General features: G+C 38.6%; 1 protein-coding gene across 3 annotated transcripts in view; it reads left to right on the top strand.

Annotated features, from left to right (window-relative positions):
• The window catches only part of cadpsa (Ca2+-dependent activator protein for secretion a), a 184,547-nt gene that overhangs the window by 78,430 nt on the left and 92,825 nt on the right, over window positions 1–13,292 (top strand). For all 3 annotated transcript variants that reach the window (XM_059328611.1, XM_059328610.1, XM_059328612.1), the window contains exons 10-11: window positions 9,536–9,644; window positions 11,770–11,982. In XM_059328611.1, coding sequence (XP_059184594.1) covers window positions 9,536–9,644; window positions 11,770–11,982 — 322 coding nt within the window. The remainder of the gene's footprint in view (window positions 1–9,535; window positions 9,645–11,769; window positions 11,983–13,292) is intronic.

Here is a 13,292-nt window from a genome sequence, read left to right as displayed (position 1 = left end):
ACACCACACAAAATAGGAAGCCACAGACATAGACATGAAAATAAGACATAGTACATACATGATTCACTCATTCATTCATGGCTCGTCCCCACATAGGCTAGAGTCTAAAGTGTCAAGTGACTTTAGTGGAAGTTCACCCAAAGTGCAGGTTTTAAGTTCACTTCCAAAAGTGAAAATGTAACAGGAGGATGCTGATGTGAGAAATAGATAAATAAAACATATATACATATACACACACATATACATATGTATACACATACATACATACATACAAATACAGTTTAAAAACGTTGCTAAATAAAAAAAAAAAATCAGAAACACACTATCCAGGACCTGTATTGGATTGATCTACTTCCATGAGGTATTGGTGCAAAGATGGAGAGCTATTTAAAAATCAAATTGCACTTCAGTATGTGCTATTTAAAAAGCGGTATTTTGTCGTGTTAATAGCCCTCAGCCTTCTACCTGATGGGAGGATCCTAAAGAGATGGTTGGCAGGATGAGTTACATCCAGCAGGATACAGTTATATCAGGTTATATCAGATCATATTGTAGACGTTGATAGATGGTTTATCCAATCACCTGTCAGGTGACCCTCTTCCAAACAGTTTATAAAGATGGCTTTTCAGATGGTTCTGTGGAATGAACCGTCTGCTGCATTAGGTGAGCATTGCCCCATCCTCCTCTCTTGTCTCAATGTTGTTCATCACTTGCCTGTCATGTCTTTCTTCCTCCTCCTCCACACTTCATCTCTGTCCTTAAATCACCTCCTCCTCCTCTTCACTTCATAATCAGTACAGTGGTTGTGGCCTGAGTCGCCTTTCCTCAGAGCATCCAGACAGATTACAGATCAGCTAAACCTTGCGTGTTCATGGTGGACCAAATTTAATTGCACATACATCCACATCTGTCTTTTAAATCACTTCAATGGAATTCACTTCTATTCAGTTCAATTCGGTTCAGATGACTTTAGTGCACTTCAATGAACTTTGAAAGCACTGTATATATGTGTGTGGATATACAGTGGTGTGAAAAAGTGTTGGCTCACTGATTTCTTATTTTTTTGCATGTTTGTCATACTTAAATGTAACACAAAATGCAGTTTTTAAATTAACAAAATCCAAAACTTCATGGCCTTGTGTAAAAAAGTGATTGCCCCCAAACCTAATACTGGTTGGGCCACCATTAGCAACAATTGTTGCCAAGCAATTTGCGGTAACTGGCAGTGAGTCTTTTACAGCGCTGTGGAGGAATTTTTGCCCACTCATCTTTGCAGAATTGTTATAATTCAGCCACATTGGAGGGTTTTGGAGTATGAACCACTATTTAAGATCATGCCACAGCATCTCAATAGGATTCAGATCATGACTTTGACTAGGCCACTCCAAAGTCTTCATTTTGTTTTTCTTCAGCCATTCAGAGGTGGACTTGCCGGTGTGTTTTGGATCATTGTCCTGCTGCAGAACCCAAGTGTGCTTCAGCTTGAGGTCACAAAGAGGTGGTTTGGTAGAGAGCATAATTCATGGTTCCATTTATCACAGCAAGTCTCCCAGGTCCTGAAGCAGCAAAACAGACCCAAACCATCACAACACCACCACCATATTTTACTGTTGGTATCTTGTTCCTTTTCTGAAATGCAGTGTTACTTTTACACCAAATGTAATGGGACACACACTTTACAAGTTCAACTTTTGTCTCGTCAGTTCACAGAGTATTTTCCCAAAGTCTTGGGGATCATCAAGATGTTTTCTGGCAACACTGAGATGAGCCTTTATGTTCTTTTTTGCTCAGCAGTGGTTTTCGTCTTGGAACTCTTTTTCTTATGGTGAAGTCATGAACACTGACCTTAACTGAGGAAAGTGAGGCCTTCAGTTCTTTGGATGTTGTTGTGGGTTCTTTTGTGACCTCTTCGATGAGTCGTCACTGTGCTCTTGGGGTCATTTCGGTCAGCACCATGTTTTGCCATTTGTGGATAATGGCTCTCACTGTGGTTCGCTGGAGTCCCAAAGATTTCCAAATGGCTTAATAACCTTTTCCAGACTGATAGATTTCAATTATTTTCTTTGTCATTTGTTCCTGAATTTCTTTAGATCCCAACATGATGTCTAGCTTTTGAGGATATGTTGGTCCTTTGTCAGGCAGGTCCTATTTAAGTGATTTATTGATTAAGAACAGGGGTGGCAGTAATCAGGCCTGGCTGTGGCTAGAGAAATGAACTCAGGTGTGATAAACCACGGTTAAGTTATGTTTAACAGGGGGGCAAACACTTTTTCGCACAGGGCCATGTAGGTTTGGATTTTGTTTTCCCTTGATAATAAAAATCTTCATTTAAAAACTGTATTTTGTGTTTACTTGTGTTATCTTTGACTCATATTTAAATTTGTTTGATAATCTGAAACATTTAAGTCTGACAAACATGCAAAAAAATAAGGAATCAGTCAATCATATCTATCTATCTATCTATCTATCTATCTATCTATCTATCTATCTATCTATCTATCTATCTATGGATATGTATATATATATATATATGCCAGGGTTTTGTTGAAAACTTTTGCTTTAGCCTCTGAAGTTTGTTTGTGAACACATATGCCACATCGAACAAATCATCTCCAGTATTCATGTCAGTGTGTTTCCTGTAATGATGTGAAAATAAATGACTGTAGCAATCCCATTCACTCTATTCACTCTTCTTTTCTCTCTCCCCATCACCATCTCTGCTGACTGACAGCTGATAGAGAGAGAGGGAGAGGGAGCTGGGGTTTTGGGTATGGGTGGAGGGGGGTCGGTAGTTTAGACTCTGATTTGCCTTTGTGGTATCCTGGAGGCCAGGGAGCTGCTGGAGAGTGGGTTCGTTTTTTCTCCATCCTTTACTTGGCCTCAGGTCTCATCAGTGCTGTTGTGGGGAATCTCATTTGTCACACACACACACAGGGAAATCCAACACACATACAGAGAATGCAGCTGCAGCTACAGTGAGAGCTGCCACTTGCAGCGGCAGAGGTGGCGACAGCGGCAGATTGGCCAGGCCTGGTGATGTGTGACGACAGGCCGGTATGACTGGCAGCTACAGTAGCAGCAGTCCAGCCACACAGCACAGAGTGTCACTACACTTCCTGTTACCAACACAGGGAGCAGTGACAAGACCCAAGCCAACGACCTAAACCAGGGTCAATACTAGCCTTTTGTTAACACAAATAAAAGTGATAAGCCCAGCTAACCTCCAGTGCAGGTTAGTATAGTACAGTGTTGGATGGAACAAATAACTCCCTCTGCTTTCCTAAGAATGGCACTAAATAAAGCCTTACTCTGGGAACTTGAATGTGTTTCTTTTTTTTTTTAAAGATAATTTTTTTGGCATTTTACATGCTTTATTGAAAGAGAGAGACAGATAGAAAGGGGGTGACAGAGGGGAGGACATGCGGCAAAGGGAGCTCAGGCCGGATTTGAACCCGGCTCCACCGCAGCGAGGACTGTAGCCTCTATACATGGGGCGCCTGTGTAACCCACTACGCTACGGACCACCCAGAACTTGAATGTGTTTCACAAATTCTTGTGGGTGAAGTTCAAATGTGGGTCTGGGAGAGGCACTAGAGGTGAGGTCATGGGAGTGTTCAAAGAGGGTTCATCCATATGAGGATATGAATGTGTCTTGTTGAATTCAAATGAGATATTTCCTGTGTGAAAGTGGAGTTTTGGGTGATACAAGAGCAGGGGTCTGCAACCTTTACTATCAAAAGAGACATTTTTTATCCCTTATATATAAATAAATTTAATTTGGACCCATAAAACTTATTTGATATTTTAGTTTATATTTGATATAAACTTTAAGAGAGTTATACTATTTACAGTGCATCCGAAAAAAGTATTCACAGAGATTCACTTTTACACATTTTGCTATATTACAGCCTTATTCCAAAATGGATTCAAACAATTTTTTTCCTCAGAATTTTACACAAAATACCCCATGATGACTACGTGAAAGAAGTTGGGTTTTTTTTCTACATTTTTTGCCTCAAATTTATTAAAAATAAAAAACAGCCCAGGTGCATCTTGTTTCCACTGACCATCCTTGAGATGTTTCTACAACCTGATTGGAGTCTACCTGTGGTAAATTCAGTTGGTGGGACATGATTTGGAAAGGCACACATCTGTCTATATAATGTCCCACAGTTGATAGTGTATGTCAGAGCACAAACCAAGCCATGAAGTCCAAGAAATTGTCTGTAGACCTCCAAGACAGGATTGTATTGAGGCACAGATCTGGGGAAGGGTACAGAAACATTTCTGCAGCATTGAATGGCGCAATGGCCTTCATCATCTGTAAATGGAACCACCAGGACTCTTCCTAGAGCTGTCCGCAAGGCAAAACTGAACGAGCGGTGGAGAAGGGCCTTAGTCAGGGAGGAGACCAAGAACTTGATGGTAGACCTAGGGCCATTATATGATCGCCATTAGTGATCGTGAGAAATTTCAGGACGATTACGATGATCAAAGTGTGAGCATATTTACTTGATCAAACAGGTCAGAAATGTGCGTGACAACAGCCGGAGAGAGAAGTAAACAGAAAGAACGTGGAGCTAAACGCGGAGCTGAGGGCAGAGAAATAGATGTCAGCCATGATTTGGAGCAATAAACCAGGGAGGAACAGGTGAATGTTGGGAAAGAGCAAAGGACATTAAAATCTATCTGCCACTGTATCGAGGGAAAACTAACATTCACAGCACGGCAATTCACTCACAGGTATGGTGCATCAATAGCCTCGGAACGACTATGGTGCGCTCAAGTGGGACATATGAAAACTTAGAAAAACAAGTTATTACTGAATGCAATGTAATTCAATAAACAAGTTAACAAAACATTAATGGCATGGGTTTTCGAACAACATTTTGGGTCTTGCATACCTGTGAAAACACTCAGGACTGTAAAGTAGTTCACTGTGTTATTTTCTATTTTTTTTACTTTGTTGTACTGTTGAGAAAAACATTTTTTTATTTGCCCTATTATTTACTTTGTATGTGAATAAAATATTGAACTAATCTCTAGTTTCTTTAGTTTTCGGTACAGATGCTTCAAAACTCAAGATAGAGAAAAAGATCAATGCAGCAATTTACAGAGACATCCTTAAAAAAACTCAGACTTGCGAATCACTTTGTCATTATGGGTATTGTGTTCAGAATTTTGAGGAAAAAATTAATTGAATCCATTTTAGGATAAGCCTGTAATGTGAAGCGCAGTGAATACTTTCCAGATGCATTGCATAAAATAACTATAGTTTGTTGCATTTATGAAATTATAGAGCTACAAAAACAATAAACTTGACATTTAATTGCTGTTTTTACCTGTTAACTTTTATGAAGAGGAGGGGAAAAAAACAACACCAGCATGTATGCATACTTTAAAATTAAACACAAAACTATGCAGGCCTATTTGAGTCCTTTCCTTATTCATGGAAAATGTATAAAATAAAAAGTAGCCCACTTTGAAATAAATAAAAAAAAACATTATTATAGTCAAAAAGTAAACATACAAATAGGCCAGTTTATATTAAATGATGAGTTACGTCCATTTCAGTGTGCTGTCATCCTCTTCAAGTTTTTTTTTTCTCAGCCATGCGCAGTAATTATCTGCTCAGCTCACGGTCTAAAATAAAAAAATAATGTTTGTTGTTCTTTTGCAAAAAAAAAATAGACTATTAATTATAGTGTTCTCACCTGTGTTTGCCCTTTTAGCGATATTAACTCAATTATTTATTCCTGCAGCCCATCAGAGTTGCGTAACAGCCAACAGCTTTGTCTGCTCTATGTTGTTTACATCACTTGACTCATCAGAGGCGACTGAGTATGCTGGAGCTGAATTAATGTCCTCAATTTGTTGACTGGTGGTGTTTTCTGCAATCTTCAGAGGCATATCTCTAATTTTCGGAACAACTTCAAGTTTGTTTTTGAAGTCTTAGAATAGATGTTCTGTTGCTACAGAGGTTGATAGTTTTGTAGCACACTACACAAAATCTCTGTCATTGGTATGTACTGTAACTATAGTTAAAAACAGCTCATCTGTAGGCTACACCCTAGAAAACATGTAAAAATAAGATGGTAAATCATCAGCACAGACTGGTTTTTCTAGCGTGTGCTACATATATGTAGCACTGTTCAGCCCTGTATTATGTTAAGCTCCTAGCAATATTGTTCGCTAGTTTAGCATGCTACCTTTACAGACGGTATCATTAATATAGTTTGTTGGAATAGTTGTGCTCTTGTTGAGATTTACATCAATTCACCATGTTGTTCAGAGCTCAAAGCTTGACGGACATTCTTCTCTTAGTAACTGTTGCTAAGGTATGGTTGGACGAGGAGCGTTCGAGGGAAGAGTTTTGCGAATAATTCGCCAATTGACAATTATTGTCAATTGGCCTCAAAAGTTTTGCTGGCTGAGTCAAGGTGTTTGATTCATGTCATACTGTAATGACAATGTTCCTGACCTCTGGGTCCAAGTGGTAATCATGACTGGGGAGACGTTTTTTTTTAAATAATTTCACAAATACCACAAATATAGATGTGCCTAAAAACCAAACAAACAGGGTCGTCCAGGAAGTCCACGAAAATGGCACAGAAAATGGCACAGCTATCTCTGACCACATTCTTTCTCTCTTCCCTAAATTATTAGGAATCATCCTTCCCCCCATCCATCTTTATGGATGTAACACATTCAGTCATACACAAAGCCTTGAGGTTCCTATGATTGTGTACTTTGAGATGCTGACACCCTGTATTGTAACAACAATTGGTTGGTTTGCCATTAAATTTGTTACTTACATTCATGTTCCCCTCAGGCGGAAGTGTAAAAACATTGGTGAGCCTCTGACTATACTCTCTTGCCACCAGCAGTCAACATTTAAATTTGTCCAACAACTTTGGGTTATGGCCAACACCTAAATAACTAATGGCATTCCCATCAACATCAGCTGTACTGCATGTTGAATGCTGATTATGAAATGTTAGCAGGCTAACAGTACAGTAAGATGGTGAACATGTACATATTTTACCCATTTTAACATTGTCATTGTGAGCACTGTAGCATGCTGATGGTAGTACTTTGCTCAAAGAACCACTGGGACGTCGTTTTAAAGCAAAGCTTTAAAGAGGCACTAATATGGCTGCAGACTCTTAGTCTTGATCATTTTGTTTGACTTCAGGAGTAATCTGAAGTTTGGGAAAGTCCCTTTGGAAAAAAATAATCCTGGGCTCCTGATGCATGAGTGGATTATTAACAAGAAACAGAAACAAACAAAACAGTGAGATCTCCTTAAAATCAGGACAGCTTCATTGTGGGAAATGTAAAAAGCCAAAACATTATAATTAACAAAGCTTCACGAGTTAAAAGAACAAACAATTAAGACAGTGGTTTTACAGTACTACATGTTGCATATAAGTGTAATGTTCAGTAAGATCCATCAACCCAGCAGCAACCACACGCCCTCCAACCACTAACTACAAACACATCTAACAGTCTTCACACTTCAAGCAGCATGGCCACACATATTTTCATTTTCATTTTCACGGGTAGATTTCCCTTTTAAGTAACCAAATATATAAGCAACAACATATTAACACTCATGTTGAATGCTGCTAGTGTTTAGCAGTATTGCCAAGTGTTGCGATAAAAAGATTTAACGAGACCAGAGTTGTTGTGCTGAAAATATACTGTTTTATTGCAGTCTTAATTGATAATTGTTTAAATATGTAAAATCTAAACAAAGGGTTATGCAATGATTACAGCTGTAATTGATAGTCCACTGCTTTATTTCTCGCTGGTATTTATTGTTATCATTATTGAGAGTTTTCTTTTAAATATTAATAATGATATTAATGATACTACTACTACTACTACTGCTACTAATAATAATAATACATTTTATTTGTATAGTGCTTTAAAAGTATAGTGCTTTTTCAAAGACACTTAATAAAAACAAAAGCTTCACTGTCTTAATGCTCAATAACTGATCACCTGGCACAGGTAACAGCAAATCAGCTCCACATCACTAACAGGACTAGAATGGTCCAACAGCAGGCCAATCGCGTTGCAATGCCAATGTCAATGAACTTCAACCAACTAAGTAATTAAGTTTAAGTCCATAACTTTTAAACTCCATTAAAGTCCGGACATGCCAAACTTACTGTCATCAGGGCGTACCATAGACTGCACACATAGTGTAAACAAGACATCCATCTATACACAATACATTGATGATGCAGCACCGAACTACACATGCTGTGTTCAAAAAGTTAGCAAGCTAACAAAATACAGTTATTAGCCTGACTTCATGATATTTGAGCCAGGCAGAGAACATTTATCGCTTCTTACCGCATGTTGCCGGGTGCTGCCATCTTTCCACCTCTCTCTCCTAATTCCCCTGAAGGCCACCTCCATCATCACCTACCGGCGCCGCCGTGCTGAGTCAGGTCCGGCTCCTGCAGCACTAAACATATCAGTTAGTTTAGCACATTTTGCTGCATCTGCCTGAAGTACTTGACGTTTGTTTTTCTCTTAATTTCTCCGCTACTTCTATGCGTTTCTTCTACATTTTTATTTTCTGGCTGTGCCCTGACTGATTGACAGTTTGATTGACAGCTGATGTGCCCAAGGAGGAGGGCTCCCGGCTGTACCTCTATCTATTTCTTTGTTTTTTGACCATTGGCCAATGAGTCTAGCAATACCAGGTTGGCCTAAAAGACCTGTCGGCCTTAATGTGACTGGCTGATTAAATGACAGCAGAAGGGGGGTGCTTGTCCTTCGGCCCTCCCTCTAGTCAACCAAAAAATAAACTAAAACATTTTTTGTTTTTGTTTTTTAAGTTCAGCATTTGCCCGGTTTGCCAGATGGCCAGTCCAGCCCTGCTTCTATGACATTGAGCTACACATTGTATGCTAGTTAATATTGTTGCTTTTTGCCCAGGAAAGTACTGTTGCCATCATGTAGTATAGAGGTGTAGATATTGATATTGTCCTTCAGATTGGGATCCTGGACTGTAACTTGTCAGTGTAAAATCCTCTATAAGCTTACACTGAAAAAAGAAAATAGTTGAACCAACTTAATTGAATTGTTTAATTTGGTAACACCTAAATGAATTAAGTTCTTTGAATTTTCAAATTAATTTAATAAGTTAGATTAACACAACTGATTTTAAATTAATTTGAAAGAACTTAATTAATTTAGGTGTTACCAAATGAAACAATTCAATTAAGTTGGTTCTTTTTTCAGTGTAGAAGCTGCCGGTGTTTCCAACAGATGGTAAACTAAAGACTTATCCTCTAAAAGTAATTGTTTGGATGGAGTACAGGTTGTGGGCTCCAAGACTTCATACATGCCTGTGCTGTTCTCTGATGTTATATGTTGTGATCATTTTTATGTTTAATGGATATAAAGCAATGTGTGGTGTGCTTAACAGCTAACTTATGAATGCACATATTATTTAGTGTATTCTCTCCTGCGTTGGCTGAAGAGTGAACATTCTCTTTCTCTGTCATTGGTACAGGTGAGTCAGTACACCTTTGCCATGTGCAGCTACAGAGAGAAGAAGGCAGAGCCTGTGGAGCTCCTCCAACTGGATGGCTACACTGTGGACTACACTGACCCACAGCCAGGTAACAGCAACCACATCACACAGATGTGGAGTGGCTACAAATAACATGTGTCACAATCTGAAGGGCAAATGTTTTGTTAAAGCCCTTGCAGACCCACAGTCTCCAGATAAACAAATCAACATTACGGCTAAATGCTTTTGTTAACTTAAACGCAGACACAAAGCTTTCATTCTGGTATTTATGTTTATGATATTTCTTCATTAAAAATAAAAAATAGACACATTTTCTGCTTACGGAAACATAAATTTGCCTTTTTCTTTGCATTTCCACAACATATCAAAGTTGTGACATTAATAGTGCTGTTTAACAATAAATTATTTTTCTGATTTGTTCTTAAAAAACAAAATAAGAATAAATCAATAATAAATAAAACAAATAACCATTTTGTTTGCATCTCCATAACATATATCAAAATTGTGACTTTAATTTGTTCAGGAAATATGGTCAGAACAAGTTAAATACAATACAGGACATCCTATTAACAGATTAGAATTGTTAAATGGGTTTAAATTAAGCCTCATAACAATAAATAAGCTTTCTAAATTAGCTACTTTTTCACATTTCTGTTTCTAGTCACAGTATTTTGCAGAAGTCCCTTCTTGTCACAGTCACATGACCACCACACCAGGGTGTTGAGTATGTGTCGCTTAGGGATTTAATGTTAATGTGAAGCATAAAGCTGAATATGGGAGATTCTAGAAGATTTAAAGTGTTTTTGTTACACGGGTGTCACCATGGGTTCTTATGGGTTAAGTTTAAAATAGCTCTGAACTTGTGACTCTTATGTGTGTCGGTCCTGTTTTAGGACTCCTACATTTTTATCTAAGAGTATTTGAAAAAGTATTTTAATACTAAAACTGTTGGAGATTTCAATGTGAAATATATACAGTCATGGAAAAAATGATTAGACCATTGTTTTCTTCAATTTTCTGTTAATTTGGTACAACTAAAGGTACATTTATTTGGACAAATATAATGATAACAACAAAAATAGCTGGTAAGCGTTGAATTTAAGAGCTGATATCTAGACATTTCCCATGGTTTTCTGGATAATAACTAAAATCATTCTCAAGATTCACTGATAGTGATCCAAAACAGCCACGGACCCAAGCCAATCACAGATTCATGAAACATGACCTCATCAGGGTCAACCACACCCTTTTTCTCAGCTTGTGTTCCCCCAATTCCTGAGTAAAAGTTGGTCTCAGCAGCTCTGTGAAAAGGATTGAAGAGCAAACTCTTAGTGAGGAACTTTAAGTGTTATGTAGGAGTCTTCCTAGTGGTAAGATAAAATGTTTTGTGAACGTGGCCCCTGCCTAACTGTCCTAAGTTGAGAGGTCGTAGAAACAGGAATGTGTGATCCTAAGGCCCCGTTTACACGAGGACGCTTGCGGGTAAAAACGACAAAATATTTTATGGGAAGTGCCTTTCGTTTAGACGGTGACGGCGTTTTTGGGGCTTAAAAACGCAAAAATCTGAAACCACCTTCCAAAGTGGAAAAGTTGAATCCGCTCCACCGTAGCGTGTCCGTCTACACTGCCAAGACGCAAAACTCTGCTCAGATCTGCTCACGTCACGTATTAATTTACGTCACATACATGCTCCAGTACAGGAAAATAAACAAATGTGGGATTATTTCCATGCGTGGGACCTTCAAGCTGCTCTTGCAGCTCTAATAAACTTACAGGAGTCTTTCCACCAAATGTACAGGATATGTACAGATAGTATTAGTGAACAGAGAAGGATCTGTAATTACCTCTATCACATTTTGGATGCAGCAATTGGTGGGAGGCAAGCCAGACGGCTTTGGACGAGACCTGGGAGATCTAGTGGATGGTGGAGAACTTTGTGGAAGGAGTAGCTGATGAAAATACGTGGTGTGAAAACTTCCACATGCCCAAAGATGCTCTTATCGCTTTAAGTGATGTCGCCTGGCACGCATACAGTCCAATTCCACACACTTTTGCGTCACCATATGCAGCAGATTTCCTCCTGAAAATGCTTGTCTAAACGCGGAATAATAAGTGAAGACGTGACGCCACTTTTGCGTCTTCTGTTCAGACCGTCATCATGTAAACGTAGCCTTAATCAAGAACTTCTTCCTCTTCTTCTTTCCATCCTTCAGGCCTCGACGGCGGTCGGACATTCTTCAATGCTGTGAAAGAAGGTGACACTGTGATCTTTGCCAGTGATGACGAGCAGGACCGAATCCTTTGGGTGCAGGCTATGTACAGAGCTACCGGCCAGTCACACAAGCCAGTCCCTCCCACCCAGGTCCAGAAACTCAACTCACGGGGGGGCACAGCACCACAGCTCGATGCACCCATATCTCAGTTCTGTGAGTTTTCGTCTTTTAAATTCTGTTCAGTCTTTTAGTTCTCACACTGCACAAATGCTCACCTCAGATAAGATGCAGCCATGCAATTTTCTTTTTGTTGTTGTTGCTTACTTGATGAAATTGCAATCATTTTATCAGTATTTTTAGGAAACATGTTTGAGCTTTCTGTTATATTATTGTAATCATTTTCAGTTCATTTGAATGCCTTGTCATGCCAGAAGACACCTTAGATTGACATTGATTGATATGATTGATTGAAGTCATTGTATGAAATAGTATACTCTTGTCTATTGCAGCCAAATGTAAGGTTTTTACTTAGATTATTCCTATTGTGGCCCTTAAAGCCTACTAATTATAATCTTCATTCACATTGTACAATATGAATGGTATAAGTCCAAAGGCATGGTCACACATCCACCAAAGTCACAGCCTTGACCTATATAGCAAAGAGTTGTGTGTGGTTGTTGCCACTTGACTGTCAAACTAAACTAGACTAAAAAAACAAGCTAATTTCTGTGTATGTCACATTGTAAACTGCCCACATTCAGCATAAATATGGCCTCAGTCTCTCACCTGCATTGGCAAAAGTGTGGTCTTCCCCTTATGCTACCTATACATCAGAAGACTTTGAAAAGATTTGGAAAACCCGGAAAGAGATCCCGGAAAACTATCGTGTCACACCTGCTCACATCTAAAGACAAGTGTTGAGAGTTTTTAGTCCCAGCCTAGTCTCACACTAAGATTTTAGACAAACTTTGAATCTTGCAAGCTAACTATTTACATGACTACAACTAGATTCTTTTAGCATTTTTTTCCCACCATGCAATTTTTTTTCCCATCATGCTCTTAGTAAAAACTTACAAACTGGAGAAGAAGCAGCTTTTGGCTCCAGCTGCCTTTAGTGTGTGCAGTGGTTTGTGTTGAGGAAAAAAAAAAAAAAGAAGAAGAGGAGAAGAAAATAAATATAAGGAAGAATAAAGGAAAGGAAAATTTAGAAATTAATTTATGATATACCTATTTCACTATAATTTGTTTAATTGAATGATAAAATGTATCAGCTCTATCAACTTTAATGAAGTTAATCATACATTTATCATACATTATTTATTTATACATTTTACCTGGGTCTTCTTTGTTCTCTTACTAAGAAAAAGCGCCCCCAAATATCCCGCTTGTGGCCGTAAATGTATGACATCACTATATTTTTTATTTCGGACTAAGCTTACTAGCATTATTGTGATGTTCCTTTTTCCTGTGGAAGTGGTTTTACTGGCCGGTCTGGAACCGGGGACCTTTCCCCCGCTCATCTA

This window comes from Centropristis striata, chromosome 3 (assembly GCF_030273125.1).
Source record: "Centropristis striata isolate RG_2023a ecotype Rhode Island chromosome 3, C.striata_1.0, whole genome shotgun sequence".
In the NCBI taxonomy this organism is placed as follows: Eukaryota; Metazoa; Chordata; class Actinopteri; order Perciformes; family Serranidae; genus Centropristis; species Centropristis striata.
This window is presented reverse-complemented; position numbering and strand designations above follow the sequence as displayed.